General features: G+C 57.3%; 1 protein-coding gene across 10 annotated transcripts in view; it reads right to left on the reverse strand.

Annotated features, from left to right (window-relative positions):
- DIDO1 (death inducer-obliterator 1) overlaps nt 1-19378 on the reverse strand; it is a 48250-nt gene that overhangs the window by 5465 nt on the left and 23407 nt on the right. For 8 of the 10 annotated variants that reach the window (XM_082746377.1, XM_082746373.1, XM_082746379.1 and 5 more), the window contains exons 8-16: nt 11388-11844; nt 11107-11266; nt 10069-10185; nt 9834-9938; nt 9485-9620; nt 8573-9098; nt 7998-8151; nt 7252-7341; nt 6249-6444 (exon numbers count right to left, since the gene is read on the reverse strand). In XM_082746377.1, coding sequence (XP_082602503.1) covers nt 6249-6444; nt 7252-7341; nt 7998-8151; nt 8573-9098; nt 9485-9620; nt 9834-9938; nt 10069-10185; nt 11107-11266; nt 11388-11844 — 1941 coding nt within the window. Of the gene's footprint in view, nt 1-2909; nt 6445-7251; nt 7342-7997; nt 8152-8572; nt 9099-9484; nt 9621-9833; nt 9939-10068; nt 10186-11106; nt 11267-11387; nt 11845-19378 lie in introns of those variants that run through there. The other 2 variants (XM_082746372.1, XM_082746380.1) reach the window with 1 other exon arrangement.

Below are 19378 nucleotides of genomic sequence, written 5' to 3' on the forward strand. Positions count from 1 at the left end.
GAACAAAACCACCCAAGTCACAAAAGAGTAATTTTAGGGAGAAAGGATACACAAAAATTTGTCAATAGTGAAAGATACTTAAAGTCAAATTGTATCACTCACTGATAAGTCAAGGCTCTGGCGCACACACCTGTCTTTGCTGTCTTTCACTTACTGAAAATCAGTACTGTCTTCCCATTCTTTCTGGTTTTAAAGATGATCACAGGGTGACTTCAAATAGTTGTTTTTGGACACCATTATGTAATTCTAAAATGTCTACTAATCTTCCCAAATTCCAATAGAGCTGGGTTGATACACGGAGCACACAGGGTGGTAGCCAGCCCACCCAGCCCCTGAGAAGCCAAGTCAGGTCTGAGCTGGGGAGACAGCCTCTGTGCACAGAGCACGGTGCTACCCTCCCTCCCACGTGGGAAGGGCCTCCTGCTTCACGGCTGTCAGCGTGGAGATGCCTGTGGAAGACCCACTCCTAACACCAGGACCTGAACACCACCTTCATTAGAGACCCCGCTTCCAGAACGTCCTCTCCCTGCCCCCCAGTCCCCAGTAAAAAGCCGTGTATCCAGGAAAGGAAGAGGCTGGCACAGGAGGGAGTAGACACAGGAAGGCCAGGCAGCCCACCCCGAGTGTCCTACCCAAACGTTTCTGCCCAGCAGACTTGAGGAGTCATCTATCATGTTTGTTTCCTAATTAACACGAGTTAGCGATAGTTTAACTCAGAATGGCATCTCTTTTACTGTAACAGCCATTTACGGAGCGCTGCATTGCTTACTCAGGTCGTTTTGGGTATCATCAGTTGCTAAAATGGCTCTCACGGCCCTTCTGGACCTGCCAGCCGCACTAGACGGCGGCAGCTCCGGAAGCCTGGCTCTCCCGAAAAAACCTGACGTCTGAGCCAAAGTGAAGGAATGTGCTCAGCCGCGTGGGTGGGTGGGTGGGAGCGGGGCGGTGGAGGCGGGGGGGGGGGGAAGTCCCCAAGTCCACATTCAGGGCAGAGGGCCATGCCACCTCCGGACACACCGTCAGGGCTCGTGGCTTAGGGTCAGGTCTCAGGTCAGTGAGCTGTGCGTGACAGGGAAGTCATTGTGTTAAACCCAGGAAGACCTGGCGTGCGGTTCTGGTGCAGTGTGCCCTTCCATCCCAAACCCCCGACGGTCTCACTGCTGGCTGGAGAAAGCCACCGCTACACCCTGACCTCGGCCACGCTCTGTAGATTCCAACCTTGGCTGTCCTATTCATCACAGCCAAGATGGTGCTTAAATTACTCAGCATTTACATTTGTTTTGAGAACAGTGAGCTCTCCCGACCCAGGCAGCTAAGTAGCTTTCAACCCTGGACTACCTCCTCTGCACAAATCTCTAAGTGACCCGTAAGCAACCTGTGAGAAGCTCTGACTCCGATCGGTGTTAGCTCTGAATTTTGCCAAGTATTTAAAATTCGGACTGGGTGGTCACAAAATGCACGTGTGTTTTGAAGCAGTCGATCTTATCAACGGACTTGAGCGCGCGACTATCGGGAGAGTAACTAGCACGTTGGCAGTAACGGACATCCGTGAAACACACAGAATTCACTCATCTGTCTTGGGCCTTAGGATCCATCTTTACTGAGCTGAGGGTGTCCCCCGACTTGACCATGCCCTCTACTGCCACAGGGCAGGCGGCAGGTAAAGGGGCCGGCAAGGACAACTGGGTGCCTGCCCCTGGGGAGGCAGTAGAGATCTGGCTCTCCTCCAGAACGTCCCCCTCGCAGCCAGAGCCCTCTGCAGGCCTGCCCACTACCCAGTGCTCCCCTGGAGAGGAGAGGGTGTCCGAGAAGCTGCAGTGGCGGCGGCGGCGACCACACTGGCTGCAGTGTGGAGACCAAGGCTCCAGCCCAGGGCACGGACCTGCTTCTCTGCTTTTGCAAAATTCCTCCCTTTGTCCATTACTAGAAGCAGAGATGCTTACTTACCCACTGACCTTTTGAGGGTGGTTAGGTTTGTGATTCCTAGATGGAAACAAGCTACTAGGTGGGAGGTTGCCACACGGCTGAGCGGAGCGGGCCGTCCTCCATTTCCAGAGGAGCGGTCACTGGGAACCAGGGTGTCTGCACCCACCTGCTCCAAAATGCCAGAGCAAGAATGTCTTCAGGGGGCACTGCCCGTGTCACACAGGCCTCCTTAGCTGCACAGAGGCATTCCTGAATTTTCTCTGTGGTAGAGGTATTCTTTAGCCTCAGTGGCCACGGCTAGAATCAGACCCGTACAGAGAAAGTGGGCAGACTCAGGGACTGGGGATGGGGTCATCTGCAGTCATGTGTCCACGGACTTGCCGACACGAGACGCAGACCAGGGCTGGGGTTCCTACGTGCTGAGCAACGGGGGGGCCAGGAAAGGTGAAGGGGCGGGAAATACAGCCCACATACCTCCAGCCCGACACAGCACGGGACAAAACTGCTTGAAACCACCCGCAAGCCGACTCCTTACCCCCAAAGCTATCAGGTACTCTACTTTTTTAAAAATGAAAACTCTTCTAGTCTGAATCCATCAGAACAAACTTCTCACTCCTGCTCATTAGAGAGTGTGTGGGAGTTAGACCCTAATTCTGCAGGACTTGCCTAGGAAGAGACGTGGCAAATACACGGGAGACACCATACACCTCCCCGGCCCTCTACCATGACCACGACACACACACGCACACACACGCACGCCCCCTTCTCTTTCCAATTTTGAATCCCGAAGACCCGGAAAGAGCCACTGGGCTCAGCACACGTTTCGGGTCAAAGGGGAAGGCTGTGCGTCTTCGTCCGGGCCGCGCGCCCCGAGCGGGTGGTGCCGGCTCACAACAGGAAGATGGAGACCTCCGCCCTCCACCCCTGTGGGCCTGGGACAGGTACTGAAGCTACCAGTTCAAATTCAAACAAACAGTGACCGGTTTCCAGGAAATACTTTTATTGACTTTGAAGGAGAAAGAGCTGTACATTGAATTCAATGCCGTGCTCGACCGTGAGGACGTGTGCACAGCCTCGGATTCTTTCACACGCGCGCAAGACTGAGGGGCGCTTACCTGAGGACAATGCACCTCACAGAAGTTTCCAGCTAGTTTAGAAAGCAGGTAGACGGGAATGAAGACGGCACTGTGGGTTTCCAGGCTTCCAGGAAACCCGCCCTCTGCACTAAGCTGGCCCCCAGCCCCCTGGCACACACTCCTAGAAGCCCAACGCCATCAACAGGCGCTCGGGGCCAGGGCCTGTGCACTCCCGAGTCCCGTGGTTCAGGCCTGTCGGGGTGACGGGACGGTGAGATGAACGTCCACCGTCAGGGCTTTCCAGGTGTCTTCTGAAACTGGGCCGTCCAGTTATTAAGAATGACTTGTGTGACAGAACAAGACAGCCTGGTATTTCTAGTGGACAGATGCTATGTATACGCACGGACAGAAATGTCCTTAGAGAAGCGGTGCGTGCTCTGGGTTGTTCTGACACGCTGTGTGGACACCTGGTGCGTGGGCCGAGGAGTGGCCACGTGTGGACACACGCTCTGTGTTTACCGTCGGAAGCGTGACGTTGGGGAAGGATGCGGCACTGGCCGAGAGGCAGGTGCACATGGAGTCCCCAGGTTAGGCCCCTTCTGTGTCCTGCTTCTCAAGCATGGAGAGCAGGAGTTTGGGGGAGAATCCCACGTGAACATCTACGAGACCCGAGTCCAGGAGATGAGGGTCCCTACAGTTTGTCTCTAGGGATGGAGGGACCCTCTGCCAGCGGAGGGACAGGGAGGGCCGGGCATGCCCTGTTGCAACACGCTCGCCACCTCCACCCTAACCTCAACCTGCCTACACAGCAGGCCGCCCACCCAGTTGGGATGCTTGCCGGAGCCAGAGCCCCGTGTCCACTGAGGCCTGTGCTCCATGCGTGTGCACAAATATGGAGCGGGACAGACAGGGCAGGTGCGGACCTGGGCACAACCGATTACTGGGTGAGCCAGCTGTGGGTAGCACGGGCCACCCCTGGGAGAAGGGGCTGTGGGGGGAGTCAGAGGTGCCCCCGCCAGGCTGTGGGCGGTGCTCGCTGGTCGGCGCCTGCTCCAGTCCACTGGCCGCTCTGCTGAGGGACGCCACCCCCATCCCGGACCAGGCCTGTGCTTTCAAGAGATGCCAGGCAGAGACCAGCTCCGTGAGGACAGGGACCTCCGTGACGGGAGAATCATGCCCATGCCCAGCCTTCCTACACGCGCGCACACACACACACACACCACGAAACCAGGACACACGAACACTTGGACCTAGAGAGCACCAAGTCACGCTGTGGGTATGTGAAGCAGGTCAGGCCGAGAACCTGGCCGGGGCTCCAGGCTGTTTGGCTGGGGAACTGTGTAAGATACACACAGGGACTAATGGTAATAACGGTATCAGGAAAACAAAAAAAAATATATGCTAAATGGGGTTAGATTTAGAAACCCCTTAGACTAGAAAAAGTCTTTAAAAGCTTATGCGCAGAATCTCACTCATTACTGTTTCGCAGGCCCCCCCGCCCGGTCTTGTATTTACTGCGGACAGAAGTCTGTGGTCGTCTGGGTGCCCCTTCAGGTGGCGTGGAAGCTTCAGGAGTGCAGGTGGCCGTCACCGAGCGCGTCCGGGTGCCCAGAGCCCATCATGCTCCACAGACCAGGCAGGTGCCTCCCCGCCCCCCATGTCACCCTGAAGGCATCCCATGCAACCCCCAACCCTCTGCTGGCTAGGCTGCCCCCACCGTGGCTCCGCTGGAGGGACTCCTCACCTGTCCACTGCGGGGAGCCCGCACCTGCCTCCGCACCAAGCCCAGCTCCTGGCAGCCCTGTCCAGGCAGGGCCTCCACGCCTGCCTCCACCCTGCTCCCCGGGCAGCTCACCCGCTGCGGACCCTGCTGCCGAGACAGCGGGACAAGCCCTAGCCGGGCTCTAGGGAGGCTGCGAGAGTCACCCGCAACTGTCACCAGGGGACCCTATGCTTACGCTTACGCTACATCGTGCACATGAGCTTCTATGCTGGTGACCGACTGGAGGCTCCTCCAGGACCCAAGAGGCCAGCTTCTTCATCTTCAACCTCAGGCCTCAGGACGGTCATCCAGGGAGTGGCCCGCACACTTCCCAGGGCTGCTCACTGAGAACCTCCAAGGAGGGCCTTCCGCCACCCACTAGGGGCGCCTCTTCACCGCAAGGGCTGGCGAGAGACCCCCTCGAGTCCTTGGCTTTTAAAGTGTATCCGGCACGAAGGTAACTCAACGCACAGCGTGCCAGCAGCTGACCCCGACTGCGGGCCCCAGCCCTTACCACGGCGGGCCCAACTGTGGTGCACAGGTACCAGCCGAGCACAGCTCAAGCGTGAATGTGCCCCGGTCAGGACCTGGGACGTGCCTGCGGGGGGGTGCGCTCCTGCCCCACAGCCCTCCTGGGCCAAGCTACAGCTCAGGCGCAGGAAGTACGGCATGTGGCTGCGGCAGGAATGCTTGCCGGGACCGGTGACAGGGACCCAGAGGTGCCAGGTCTACACAGTGCCACCAAGGGCCTAGGGTCCAGCCGCGGCTCTAGAACCAAGCTCTCCGAGAGCGTTCACCATGTGTCAGACGCGGCGTCTCTCCTGTGGGCTCCATCCTCTGGGGACTTCGTGGCCGAGGAGGCACTTCAACGCGGCATCTTCGACCCACTGCGCAACATGTGGACCTCTCCGGGCTCAATAGGAGTTGGCCTCCCACAGACCATATCCCTCCAAAGTCACCCTCAACCCCTCAACAAGCCTGAGGGCTTTGTTTTTGTTAAAGAGCTAATCTGTAAGTGATCTTCTGAAACCACCACGTTCTAAAGAATGAAAACACACGGGCTAGCTTTCCTGTCTCTCCGGCCTGGTGAAGGCTCAGCCCCGAGCCCCATGGCAAGCACAGGTGACCCCCCAAGCCCACTGTGAGGATGACCTTCCTCTCTGGCCCTTTTCCGGCCTCCACTGACCCAAGGCCGTGACTGGCTGGCTGGACACTGTGGGTTTTCCCCTCTTCCTGTCCCCTCTTCTAAGACAATTCATGCCAACGGTAAGGGTATTTCTAGGGCCACTCTCTGGTGTCCCAGAAGCTGAGTTCTACAGCTAGATGCAACTCCATCCACATGCCTTGCTCCTGCGGCTAGAAAGCCCCGGCTTGGGCGAGGTGGCAGATTTGCGCATGACAAGTCTGGCAGGACATGGTGTTGGAAGAAAGGGTCATGGGGGGGTCAGGTGTGCCGAGTCACCCCTCAGAGAGTTGGTGCTTACCTGGGCCCTCGAAGGGCAAGAGCTTGGACGGAACAGGGTCCTTGGCACTCAGTGGGATCAGGTAGAGGTCCTTGACGTGCCTGCTGTTATTAGCTACAACGCCGAAGCGGCCACGGCTGCTAAAATAGGAGTAGAGAGAGATATAGGCCACCTCCTCCTCCTCAGTCGCCGGGTGGAAGCGGATGAGACACAGCTCCTGCAGCACAAACACAGGGCGAGCGCACGTTGGCCTGTGGCTTCATGGGAAAGGCACCGCTTCTCTCTTTCATCGAAACCTCAAAGGCTGCCGGAAATGAGAGATGAGCACTTCTCGGCACCCGCCCCCCCCCAGTCCTGCTGTCCAGCACGCCGGAATGACAGAGACTCTGGCAGCGGGCTGCTGGACTCAGACCTTGGTTTTGGTGGGAATCTCCGGAAGACTGCCTCTACTCCTAGCCCCACTGTTCCCCAGACAGCCCCGTCACCGGCTGCGGTGCTAGCCCAGAGCAGCCTCTGGCATGGAGTGTGAGGACGCCGGTCCTGATCGCCCGGCTGTGGGATCTACACACGAGCCCAGAGCGGCTCCACAACAGGAAAGCTGAACGAGACTAAAGGGTCCAAGCCCCTCGTGTGCCTGAGGAAAACCGCAGCCCTTGCCCACACATGCACACTCCGCTGTGGCTGCGTCTCAGGGGCTCATGGTCCCCAGCTCGCCCAGGGCCAGGGCCTCCTGGGACCAGCCCTTCCAGCACCTGCCGGCTCCCTCAGTCACAGGGACAATGGGAAGACACAGTGCCTGTGTCACCCACTCACCCATTAACATAAATTGTAACACAACTGCTGCCACCGGATCACCCAACAACCATCCCGCTATAGATGGAATTTGAAACATTTACCTGGCAATATTTAACAACTTATAAGCAGACGTTGCAGGCACCAACCCATCAAGATCAAAGCGGAAGAAGGAGCTGCATTTACACAGACGCCTTCCTCCACGGCGCAGAGACTAGACTACGGCAAGTACCTTAGATACAGAAGATTTGAGTTTGCCGACATAATCCCAAACTGTTCTGGGTGTGATCCTTCCACCAATGTGAATCGTGTCCGGCAGGTCCTAGACAAAACGGACTTTGGGTAAGTGGCCAGTAAAAGGATGGAGTCATTTCAAGGCACCAAACTACCTAAGATTCCAGCAGACCGCAACTCCTCCACTGAACACGGCTAATACTAGCGCTACACGGCGCCCGGTCAGTACCCGGAATTCGGGCCTCCCCGGCAGGAGTGCAGCCCGACGGCCTTCTGCCGAACGGGGGACTGTCCTGCAGAACATTTCTAGTTTATCGGTTGTGAACGTGGACGCACAGCAAGGACTCAGACATGATCTAGAAGTGCATGGCTTCTGCTCGCTAAGGTTGTAAACGCCGGTGCTGTGCACACGGATTCGGGGAAAGCAAAGAGCCTGCACACACCCAGACCCCGACAGCCCCACGTGCCTCGCCACGCCGTCAGCCGGGAACGCGCACACACGGGCGCCACGCCCTGGCTGAACCGAAGGGGGAGGAGAGCGACCCCAGCTTTGTCATAAACGGTGCGACAGTTTTCATGCGAATGTCTACCCCAGTGCAAACGACTGACCCTGCTGACTCAGGACAGCAGGCTCTTCCGCGCCTCCCCAGGGCTCACGCTGCGGACCCTCTGCGGGGAGGGCAGCCCCCACCTGACCCCGGCCTGGGGTGGGACAGCGAGTGCGCGCTCACGCTCGGTTCTGACCTCACTGAGATAGTCACAGCACCCCGACACGGGATAGGCCTTAGTGACAAATTTTGCTACACTCTGCATGTTAATAAATCCTTTCCAAATGGTGCTGAGTCGAGACAAGAAGAGGGTTGTATCTCCTTCTGGAGGGGACCTGGACTCGGAGAGACTGTAAAACAAAACCACAGAAAACAGATCAATCTTTCTTCTGGGCTCAAACCATCTCCAAAACATGGAGACTTTACGGAATTGTAAGGGCAACAGTGAACCCCCTCGAGCTTGAGCTTGGGCTTTTCCAAACTGGCTACTTTCAGCACAGCGCCACGATGTGCTGGTCTCGTCAGGGTAGACGGAACGCGCCACAGACCTGAACGGCCGTGGGGTCACACCTCGGTTTTCAAGACCTGTGTGCTTAAAGGAAGGGCCAGGCGTGCTAAAACCAGGCCTTCTCATGCCCGTGCAAACTGCCAGAGTGAAGTGTGTCCCGAAGGGGTGGGAGCTCAACTATGGACTCACCCCCACGCCCCTCGTCTGTTAATCCACGGGAAATGAAACTCATAGCTTGCTCCCACTCTGCGTATGGGACGTACCTGACACGTGGGGCAGGTGGCACCGGCAGGAGGTATCTGGGCTCAGGGGACGAGGACGGCTTCGCTAGTATGGACTTGGGCACCGTCACTGAGGTCACAGCAGGCTTTAGGACGTCTTGTCGGGGTTCTGCTGGGTGGGCACCATCGGGGCGGGCTGCCGCAGGGGCCGTGACTGTACACGATCCGCTGGATGCAGTCCTGGGGTCTCGGCCAGACACCGTGACCGTGGTGAGCACTGAGCCCCCACAGGTGGCCGGGCAGGAGGGACCTTCCAGGGCGGAGGGCTCCGGGCGGCTGTCTCCTGGCGGCACGGGGAAGTACTTCCTCTCCAAGTGCGCGTGAGTGGCGCCATCCAGGTCTGGCTCGGAGGCACTTTCGGGCAGAGTTTCTGGCATCGCTTCATTAGCGGAGCCAAGGACCGGCTCAGAGGGTGGAGGCTCATACTGGGGCTTCGGCTCCTCCTTCTTGGAAGCTGACAACTTCTGTTTCTTTGGAGCCGGCTCGTCTTCCGACGAGGGAACCTGACCTGGAGAACGTGAGGAAGACCCTCCTGAGAGATCCCGCATTCAACAGCACAGCCGCCCCCGAGCAGATGACTCCTTGTGCGAATAAAAAAGCCCAACATCGTGAGGTGTCACTCGAGAGCGCGAGCACGAGCGAGAGACGAGCACGAGCAAGGAGAGCCGCAGCGGCAGAGAGCAGCAGACCCTCTGCTGCACAGGGAGCCCGACGCGGGGCACGACGGCAAGTCCCCGGATCATGACCTGAGCTGCAGACAGACGCCTCGCTGGCGGAGCCCCCCAGGCGCCCCTGAGAGCAACACCGCAGAGGCGAACTCCCTACACTTCAGGAATACGAGCCAGTCAGGATCACCGACGGGAGCAAAAGGAGGCGAGGCCCCGCGGCACGCACCTGTGCAGATCTTGCAGTTGAGATCGAACAGATGAGCCCGGTGCTGGCCCGTGGTGTCCTTCAGCATGCTGCTGAAGACATCCAGCAGGGGAGCAGCGCTCTGGTCCGGCACGGCCCTCACGGACTCCTGCTGCTCCTGCAGGGGAAGAGGGGGACAGCTGAGCAGGTCACGCTTCCCTCTGTCTCCAGGGCAGCAGCAGAGAAACGGCCCGAAAGCGAGGGGAGGGCCGCTGCACACGGTGCTCGTTAGGAGCTCAGGGTCCTGCCCGGTAACCTGGGAGACCTGAGCACACTGGGAGCAGGTCACTCTGACTCCGTTCTTGGTCCATCCCGAGTCCCCAAGGCTTACATCCGAGTCGGACACAGGTGGAGAGTCCTCCATGTCGGGCACAGACTCCTGCTTCGCGGCGGTCTTCTTACTCTCGCTGGGCAGCTTATTTCTGGACTCCAGCACCTGACATGAGGAGGACACGGAGCCTGAAAGCTCGCTCAGGAGGCCTCACTCGTGCCTCACCCATCAACCGAGGCCCTGGGGACCCAGGGAGGCCTGGCACCGAGCACCCCGGGCCCCTCCCAGCACTCACGGGCTTGGCCGGCCGCTCCCTCCACGTGGAAAGCTCCTTAGACGCCAGCTCCTCCGGCTTCATTCTCACCAGTTTGGCCGAAGAGATCTCCTCCCGCAGAACGCGATGGAAGAGCCCCTGTAAATGAACACGTCTCGTTCACTCGTTCAAAACATTTCAGTGTCGGTTTCGAAAACACCAGAGAGACCGCAAGAAAGACACAGCAGCAAAAGCAGCCTCTGCCGGAGGCCTGATGGCAGCAGGACAGAGGCCTGAAGCGCAGGACTGAGCCCCGCAGGGGCCAGACAACACCAGCGCGAGTTGGCTAGTTGCACTTGTGTACCACACACCACCAACCCTGCTAAAAAGACCCCAAAGAACAAAACCCACTCAAAAAAGGTAGTTAGGGATAAAGGCAGCAAGAAATCACTTCTGCTGCAAGGTTACTGTGGGGGCCGGGAAGTCAGATTCCGCCCCTGAGCACGTGGGCAGGTCGAGCGGCCGTTGGAGACCTGAAGATGCGAGCCCCGGGCGGCAGGAGGAACCCACCGGGCACGTGGCTAATGCTTTCCCAGGAACTCCCGTTTCAAGCGCAGCAGGAGAGCACTGCCCACCCACAGCTGCTAGGAAGACTCGGCTCCCACCCCATGTGAGCACAGCCCCTGCCCACGTGGGAGCACCGCAGGGTGCGTTCAGGAGCAGCAGACCGGCCGGCTCACTCAGCTGAGAGGATGGCATTAAGATGGAAAAGGCGGTCTGAAGCCCAGTCCCAAGACACTCCTGTGCTTGAGACGAAGACGGTGAATGTTACTCGGGAGCCAATGAAACGGTAGGAACGGAACTTCACAGTCACGCTGAGAAGAGAAGCGGCTGGTGAGACCAGGCATGGCCCGAGCACGCGTGTGAACCCGCACCCCTAGCCCAGGAAAGGCGTGGCGGCGGCCTTGTGGCTTGTGCGGCAGGACAAGAGCTTCCAGATGCCGTGTCCAGGGAACACTGCAAGCTGCGGCCGGAGAACCCACCGGCCGGCGGGCCCCGTGCCGGGCTGCCTGCACACACCTGGTTTTTGGGGTCCTTGAGGTTGAACATGATGCTGCGGTATCTGCTCTTGTAACGGTTGTCGGTAACCTGGAACAGGTTAAACATCTCCTTCTCAATGTGCAGGGCAATCTTCCCAACTTCACTTTCTGTCATGATTAAGTCGTCACTGTCGTTGACTCTAGAAGGAACAAGAACAGCCCGCATGGGCCACTGTGCCCCCACGGTCCCCGAAGTGTGGCAGTCACGATGTGACCGCACTCCGCTGCTCTAACAGTGAGAAATCAAGGAGAAGCACCCACCTTTTCCATAAAATCTCCTTCAAGGAGCGTCTGATATTTTGCCGGATTTGCGAATTTGGCTGCGACAGGGCAGGGTTCGAGGTTCCCAGGCGTCCTGGGGCTTGAGATGCCAAGGGCACAGAAGCGGTCCCCGGCTTCCTGACGGCCCCCACCAACGTGGCCGAGCTGGGGAGCTTTTTGGAAGCAGCAGCCCCAGGTGCCAGGGCTGCCTGCTTGGCAGGGGGAGCGCCGCTGGAGGGCGTGGTTGAGAGCCAGGGCCGCTTGGGTCCAGGGCCCTTGAAACCCGAGGGTGACTTTTTGATGGCCACTTTGGCTGCTGCTGTGTTTGCGAAGGGCGGAGACTTCTTTGGAAGGAGATTTCGGGGTGCAGGTTGTCTGCCGCCTGCTGAGGGGCCCACAGGAGCCACTCTCTTGGGTGCCACGGTCCTCTCCTCTGCCCGCCTGTCTTCCTTCGCGGCTGCAAGAGATGCACACACACTTAGCGAGGCCACGCTGCCACGGGAGACCAACTCAGACCACAAAATCTTAAATCCAGGAAAGAGTGCTCCAGGGAAGGGCTGCCAACGATACGCATGACCGTGACCGCACCTGATTTCAGAAAAATATGCTTTGTTGCGTGTTAGGACGTTAAACCTTGCACTTCTGCAACAAACCCTAGTTACTACAGGCTTAATTTAAATAATGAACACAGCATAAAAGCTGAAAGGCAAACTGTGCGTTAATAAAAAGACACAGAAGATCACTTGCATTAAGAGTTCAAGTGTTGGGGCGCCTGGGTGGCTCAGTGGGTTAAGCCTCTGCCTTTGACCTGGGATCGAGCCCCGCATCGGGCTCTCTGCTCAGCATGAGCCTGCTTTCCCCTCTCTCCCGCTGCCTCTCTGCCTGCTTGTGATCTCTGTCTGTCAAATAAATAAATAAATAAAATCTTAAAAAAAAAAAAAAAAGAGTTCAAGTGTCAAGTTTTTGTAAACGTGAATTTAGGAAATCTCAGGACAGGTCAGACACATTCCCCTTTAACACACGTCCACCTGTCCCTCTGCCCACGCTCGGGGCCTGGGGAGGGGGACCGCACGCAGGTGCTTACCACTCCAGATCAAAGTCAAGTGGAAATGACATGGATAAAGAGGGAAAGCGGACGGGGGTTTGCGGCACGGGGACGGTCAGCCACTTGACACGCAAACAGAGAAGGCCGTGTGACTGGCGTCCCCAAGCCCTCTGCTCGGATCTCATTTTGGGCAAGACAGTAAATTAGTGCTTCTGGTCTAAGCAAGCTTGCAGTTGAAAGCTACAAAGCCAAACCCCTCAAGCCGCACAAAAGCCTACGCGGCTGGCACTTTCTCTCCACTGAGAGCGAGAAGACACGGAGGACTGATCACATCCACACCGTACCAGACCATCACAAGCAAGGTCTCCGGTGAGCACCAACACAGTTCTGGGCCAGTGCTGCGGCTGCTGGGTCTTGGGGCCGGCCAGGCCTCCAGGGACACACAGCGGGTCAGGGAGCTAGGGCCACAGGGCGTGCAGCAAGGCCACAGATATGGCCGCTGCTCCGCACACCCGAGGGACAGATCTGGAGGAGCCGAATGGCCAGAGAAGTGGGTCCAGCAAGCAGGCCAGGACGCCACATGGGGATGCGTCAAGTCCCCGAAGGGACCCAGGGACACACCACTCCCCGCCCCCAGGCACAGGCTCCTCCTGAACTTCATGCGCAACAGGGGGCCTCCTGGCACCAAACCAGGGGCTTCGTCCCACATTCCAGCCTCGGTTTTACCCCGGGAAAAAAGTCATTCACTCACCAGTCACTGTTCTAATGAACAAGGAGAAAGTTATCCAATCCAAGGGAAAAGAGGGGATCCTACTCACAGAGAAGCCTGACCCAACGAACGACGCTCCGGAGGCCGCCATCTTGGCAGAGGGCCAGAGCCCCTGCTCTCAAGGTCCTCCTTCCCCGAGCAGCCGGCGAGGCCAGTGCTGCAGTGGGAGCTAAGAGCCCTGGCACCTCAAGTTCCCCCACTTTACAGGAGAAACAGCATCTCGTTTGCCCATTGCCAACAGCAGCACCACTTCAGGGTCCATCCACACCTGGGGCAGTGTTCCAAGTCCTCTGCCACCAGGCGTCCCTTCTTTTAAATCCTACACCTTCCGCTCACAATGCCCTCAGTTTCGGGCCTCATGCCTGACTGCTCAGTGTGGCCTGGCCTGTCTGCCAGAACCTGGGGCTGGTCAGCAGGTCTGCGCTGCCCCCCACCGCCACATCACGCTGCTCGCCACCACGCATGCCCACGGTCTTCAGTGGCCACACCTCTAAAGGCCTCGTGCCCCTGGGGACGGGAATTTGCAAGAAAGCACACAACAGACCAAGAATCGTCTCACATAACAGACAACAGGCACTCGGCAGGGACGGCGGTCAGCAGGTTTCCCCTGGAGCCCCTCATCACATCCAGTGTATAGGCTGTGGACAGTACTGTATCCAACACCTAGAAGCCAACTTTCACCAGCTCAGATTGGCTAGAAGGTCACTTTGCCCAGGGGACTGCTGGTTTGGGGGTTAAATCAAATGGATGGAGATCCCTTTTCTTGCTGGAAGCCAGGGGAAGGGAAGGGTGGCACAGCCCGGACAAGGGGCCCAGGTGGCAAGACCCACAGCACACAGACCTCGAGCAGAGGGAGGCAGCTGCCTGCCAGCAGCTGTGAACGAAGGAGCAGGCACCGGGAAAAGCAAGGCCCAGAACCGTTCGGTTCCCGCCCTTCCCAAAGCCCATCTCTGCCACGGGTGCTTTAAGAGCACACTTCAAAAGCCGGCCTAGGGCATGTCCAGAAACCCCAGCAGAGGTGGTCACATCCATAACACCTGCGTCCATGACAGCTTAAGGTGCTTCAGCCGGAAAAGTTAACTTTTAAAAACACACTGCAAGGTGTCCTGGCCAGAACTGCCAGTGGTCTAACCAGCATTTCCCTACATACTCTGCAAAAAGCCAGCTCAAGACTATTTTTAGGACAGTCCCCATATGAGATTAAAGTGACCTCTTGTCCACAAACGGTTCAACGGTAAAGAAGCCCAATCTTTCAAAGCACATGACGGCTCTCCTTAGCCATCACGTCGCTGTTTTACAGACTAGCTGTTACTCGTCACAGCCAACTTCTGCTATCCCCTACCTGTGCTCTGGGAAGTGTATCAACAGGTACAATTAGGCAAGTAAGCAAATTACTAGTGCAACATCCTGACCCTGAGGGGCTCCGCCAGCAAGCTGGACGTGACCTCTCCTACCCGGAAAATTTCAAACGTGCCGAAAGCCCAATCCGGCAAGTGCCATGGACGCAGCTGCACTCGGTCCCCTTGCGAGCCGGCATTGCACTGACTATGGCCAGTGACCGGCCCCGGACGGCGCTGCAGTGTCCGCACAGTGAGGACACACTAGTATCTTTGCATAGAGCTGAAATCGAGTTCGCAAAATTCTTCACCTTAATTCACTTAACGTATTAGACCACATATTAATTTATAGGACAAGGAATAATCGTGTAACCAACTAGAAAAGTCTTGTCTAAAAAAGCAGACAAGAGTGTCTCCAGGGGACAGTTGATGCGCCCAAGCGGTGTGGGACTCTTGGGTCAGTAGAGAGGAGGGGCCCGAATCCCCCCGGAAGCTGCTGTGTGTGTGGAAGGCAGCCCGCAGGGAGTGTCCAAGCTGGTCACCCTGGCAGCAGAGCTTCCAGGAGCCCCACACTCTGGGCCTGCTTGTGGGGAAGGGCAGTTTGCCACAGCACTGGGACAGGCAGGACCTCAGCAGCTACAGGAGAGCGGCCCCTTGGGTCGGGCATTGCCCCCGATGGAACAGACTGTGCTGGTTCTGGCCACTCGTCTGTAACGGAGACGAACTCTTCTGGGTGCAGCCTAGCTGAGCACGGCGGGTTTGCCTGCAGACACTCTAACCAGCCAACTTCCCAACGAGCCCAAGACTGGGGCCCTGTCCCAGTGTCAGGCGGCAGTGACGCGGCGGCATCGCTGGCCACTGGGTGGCACTGGTGGGCCTCCGCGGAGCCGGGAGCACAGGTCTCCACCAGAGGCCGTCGCAGCTGCCCAGGTGAGGCTCCGGCTGGCACAGCCCTGCAGCCCCAGACACCCACCTCTAGGGACGACCCTTCACAGGGGCCGGTGGGAAACCCTCAGGGTAGCGGCAAGTTGCTTTAAACCGTTTGCGCTCTGGTCCTGCCCCAACTATTACTAGTCTACCCTAAAAATCCCCAGATTAGAGTCCCACTGGTCTCAGGTGGGCTCACTGCCGAGTAACTAACTGGCTGTAGAAGCCAGAAAAAGAAGAGTGAGCTTCTGGTGTGACAAGGGTTCAAGCACGGGTGCATTCCACGGGGCAGGTGAGGCCCCAAAGACCCCAACTGAGACGCCATGTGTTCCCTCCCCACTGGCTCCGAAATTCAGCCCCTGCTTCCCACCGCCAGCCACCTCCATGTGCCCCCGTCATTCCCGCTGGGTCCCCAGTGCACCAGGCTGTGCTTTCTGCTGGCTGGGACAGCAGCTCTATGCTCAGTTCAGGGTGACACGTGCACAACAAAGTTTCCCACTTCAATTCTGACTGGCAAGATTTCTCCTGGTGTTAAAGTCAAATCAACAGTAGTAAGAGAAAACCATCCCGCTTTTTGTGCCTTTGCTTAAAATTTTTAAAGTGAGTTTTTTCCTGGCAGCAAAATCAAGTACCAATTTGCTTCTGCATCAAAAACCATGTATAATCCCCCAATTAACACACCAGAATGCCCAAGCTGTGCCCGGACACTCTTCAGACCAGGCCTCATCGTTATGCAGACCCCCAGGCACACTGTCTTGGCTTGGGCTCCACAAAAGCTTTTCGAGGCTTTTTTCTTCCTGATGTTCAGTGTATGAGTGACTTGCACCCTAGTGGAGAGAGGAACAGAACTCTCCACTTGTAAAACAAAAAAACCCCAAAGTCTAGACCTGGAAGCGAGACCCCTTCCTCACTGTACAACAGCTCCACTCCGTGCGTTCTGAAAACGAGCCCGGAGCCCGAGCCAGGCTGGAGGGATAACCTACAGAAGAACCAGTCAAACTGTCCTTCCCCACGAACCACGCAGACACAATGGGACCGAGGCCATGGGGGGAAACAGGTGGTCCTTCCCTCTTCTCGACTACACGACTGGGATCACTGGGATCCGGTGAGCAGCCTGCTGTCTGAGCGGAAGTGGATGTGGGGCCCAAGACTCACTCGGGCGTGGAGCTGCTGCTTTCCCAACAGCTCTCCGGCTGGCTGACAGGCATGACCATATTTTTAAGGTGAAATTTTAACCAGTTACCACTGTACCAAACTGCCTACTAGTTCATCCAACACGTACCTAGGGGGCTGAGGGCTTATTAGAAGAGCTCACTGACCCTTCCACCCGCCCCTTGTCCCAAAGGGTCCCATTCCACAGAAAACCCCAAGGCTGCTGGCCCTGCGCAGACCAGAATCGGGGCCCTGCAGCAGTTACCTTTGCGTGCTTCTGGCTGAATTTCTCCAGGTTCTTGGCACTAGAAGAGGACCCAGCCTTCATTTCAGGAAAACTTCTTTGGTTTGCAGAAGCAAATAATAGAGCTATGTGCAAGGGAATGCGACTTCACTTTAAGAACGCTACAGCTTAATGCAAGTGCCCCGTAAAACTTGTGTGCCACACTGGAGGGGTTACGGGGGCATCGACACACATGCCACCAAAGGGACTTCCCTATAGTATGTCTTTAGACATCACAGTAGAGCCACAGCTCCCCAAGGCCACGTGAAGTTCACTGGAGGGCAGGTGGAAGGAGCCAATCCTCCTGGAAACTTCCAGCGGCTGCTGCACAACTACGGAAACAGCACTGGGTGCTCCTGGCAGTTTCATCTCCAGTGTTCAAGTCCATGTATGTGGGAAACCTTTCCCTGACCTGACTGTCTAAAGTTACCCAGTTTGTTGGGTTTTGGTTCTGAGCTCACAAGACGTGGGGAGTCCGAAATACCTCAACATCACTGAGCGCCGAGGAAACCCCAGGTGTACACCCAGTAGGAAGGGTGGTCGAGCTGCACCTTTCTCAGTAGAGTTCAGGATTTCTCTCTAACTGGGGGGGCGGATGACGACCTTGGTTCAGGTGCACCAGGTCTGTGTGTCCCCGACCGTATTTTATTGCCAAGGACGATTCTGGAATAGGTTGAAAACGGCTCACGTAACTGATACAACCCTAACCGCTCACAGGTAAGGATGTACGCTTCTATGAGGCACTCCCGGGTCCCAGCGCCCCCTGCGTCTTTATTAGGAAAGGTTTCCACTCAGAGCTTCGGGAGCGCGCCTCTGCAGCCGCTCCTCGTCCCGGTGGCAAGCCCCCTTCTCCTCGTTCCATTCCCAAGCAGGTGCACCATCTGAGCGGCGTGCCCCCGAACTTACAGGGGAAATGCTTCTATCTGTGGCAGACTGCTTTACCAGATCTCGTGAGTCTGGGAGTCCCGGCTGTTAAGGTTTTGCTTTCTCTCAAAGCTAGACAAAACTGTAGAAACCTCACTTTCCAGTCAAGATCTGTTCAGAATCCCAGTGTTTTAAGTCCCCTAATGAGCCACGTAGGGGGTCCCAGATACCAGGAATTGTGCCTACACGCATCAGAACTCCACTTCCAAATGCCAACACGTCAGGGACATTTTAGAAAAAAATTGTTAGCCTTTTTGTCTTCATGCCTTGACAACAGAAGTTGACCCAACATTGAAAAAGAGCAGAAAAAAATAAGGTCACGAAACAGACACGTGGTGGCTGAGGGAAGCGGTCAATCAAGCGGCAGTGGGTGCTACATGGGAGCAGCCACGCAGAGACCAGCGAGAGCAGTGACCGTGAACCGCGTCACCGGGGACAGAGCATCTGTGGGTCCTCTCGTGGGAGAGGAAGAGTGAGCTTCCCAGTCCCCGTCTGTTCCATGGGAGGCCTCCTCACACCCTGTTCACGGACAGCTGTCACTCCCCACAACCCAAGGTCAGCAGCAGTGGCCTGGGGGGTGAGGGGGATGTCTAGGGGACCTCCCGTGGGCCCTGTGGAATGGGGGACATACCCACAGACTTAACATGTACCCAGGTCAATGTAGGAATGCTTCCTTCTAACAAAGGTCCAGTGCCAGCTGTACCCCAAACCTAGCCACCCGAACCCAGAACATGCTCTGCAGCCAGCTAGAAAGGCAGCTGGGGGGTCCTTGTGGGGACACAGGGTTTTGCTGTGTGTGTGCACGATGCCTGCTGCCCCGCAACTGTGAGGGATGGTCTGGGGGAGAGGCGGAGACACGACCGCTACTCACCGAGGCTGAAGTTGCGTATTTTACCCATGACTGGAAGGTGACAATTCTGGGGTAACAGAAAAGGATCAGAAGCAACTAGCTAAAAGATATGTCCTTTATGCGTGCTATCCACCTTGGGTATCCGCCGACTTGAACTGTGAGATGTGAGTGTGCTGAAAGGGCCGGCGCTCCCCGGGCCCAGCTTTGTCTACTGAAGCAGCTGGCGCTTCGGCGAGGGGCGGAGCAGCAGGAAGGGCAGGCAGGAGGCAGGGGGCAGAGAAGCGGGCCTCCTCCTGGCCTCTGCTCCCCTCAAAGACAGGAGCCATCCCCGTTTCCCCCTCCCCGTGCACACCGGGAGCCTCGCAGCAGCTTTCCGGGCCTGGCTGGTAGAGACGGAGCCGTACTGAAGCCCGCCACCCAGGGCTTCCGCGGTTCCCAAGCCCCCACCGCTGTTTCGTTCTGTTATGTGCCTGTGACCGACTCCGAGCACTGACGCACGAGACTCCAAAGCGAGTGCTCCCGGTGCTCGCTGGTCCGCGGTGCTGACTGAGGTGCATGCGGGACTCATCAGGGTGCTCTGCTGAAGGTCTGAGATGTGCGGTTAGCATGGGTAGCTCCAACCGCCTGCGGTGTGTCAGGGACTCTTGTTAATCCAGTACCCAGCTCACCCTGTAATGGAACAGCTCCCTCCGACTCCCCACAAC

The sequence above is a fragment of the Mustela nivalis genome, assembly GCF_964662115.1.
Source record: "Mustela nivalis genome assembly, chromosome: 8".
Taxonomy (NCBI): domain Eukaryota; kingdom Metazoa; phylum Chordata; class Mammalia; order Carnivora; family Mustelidae; genus Mustela; species Mustela nivalis.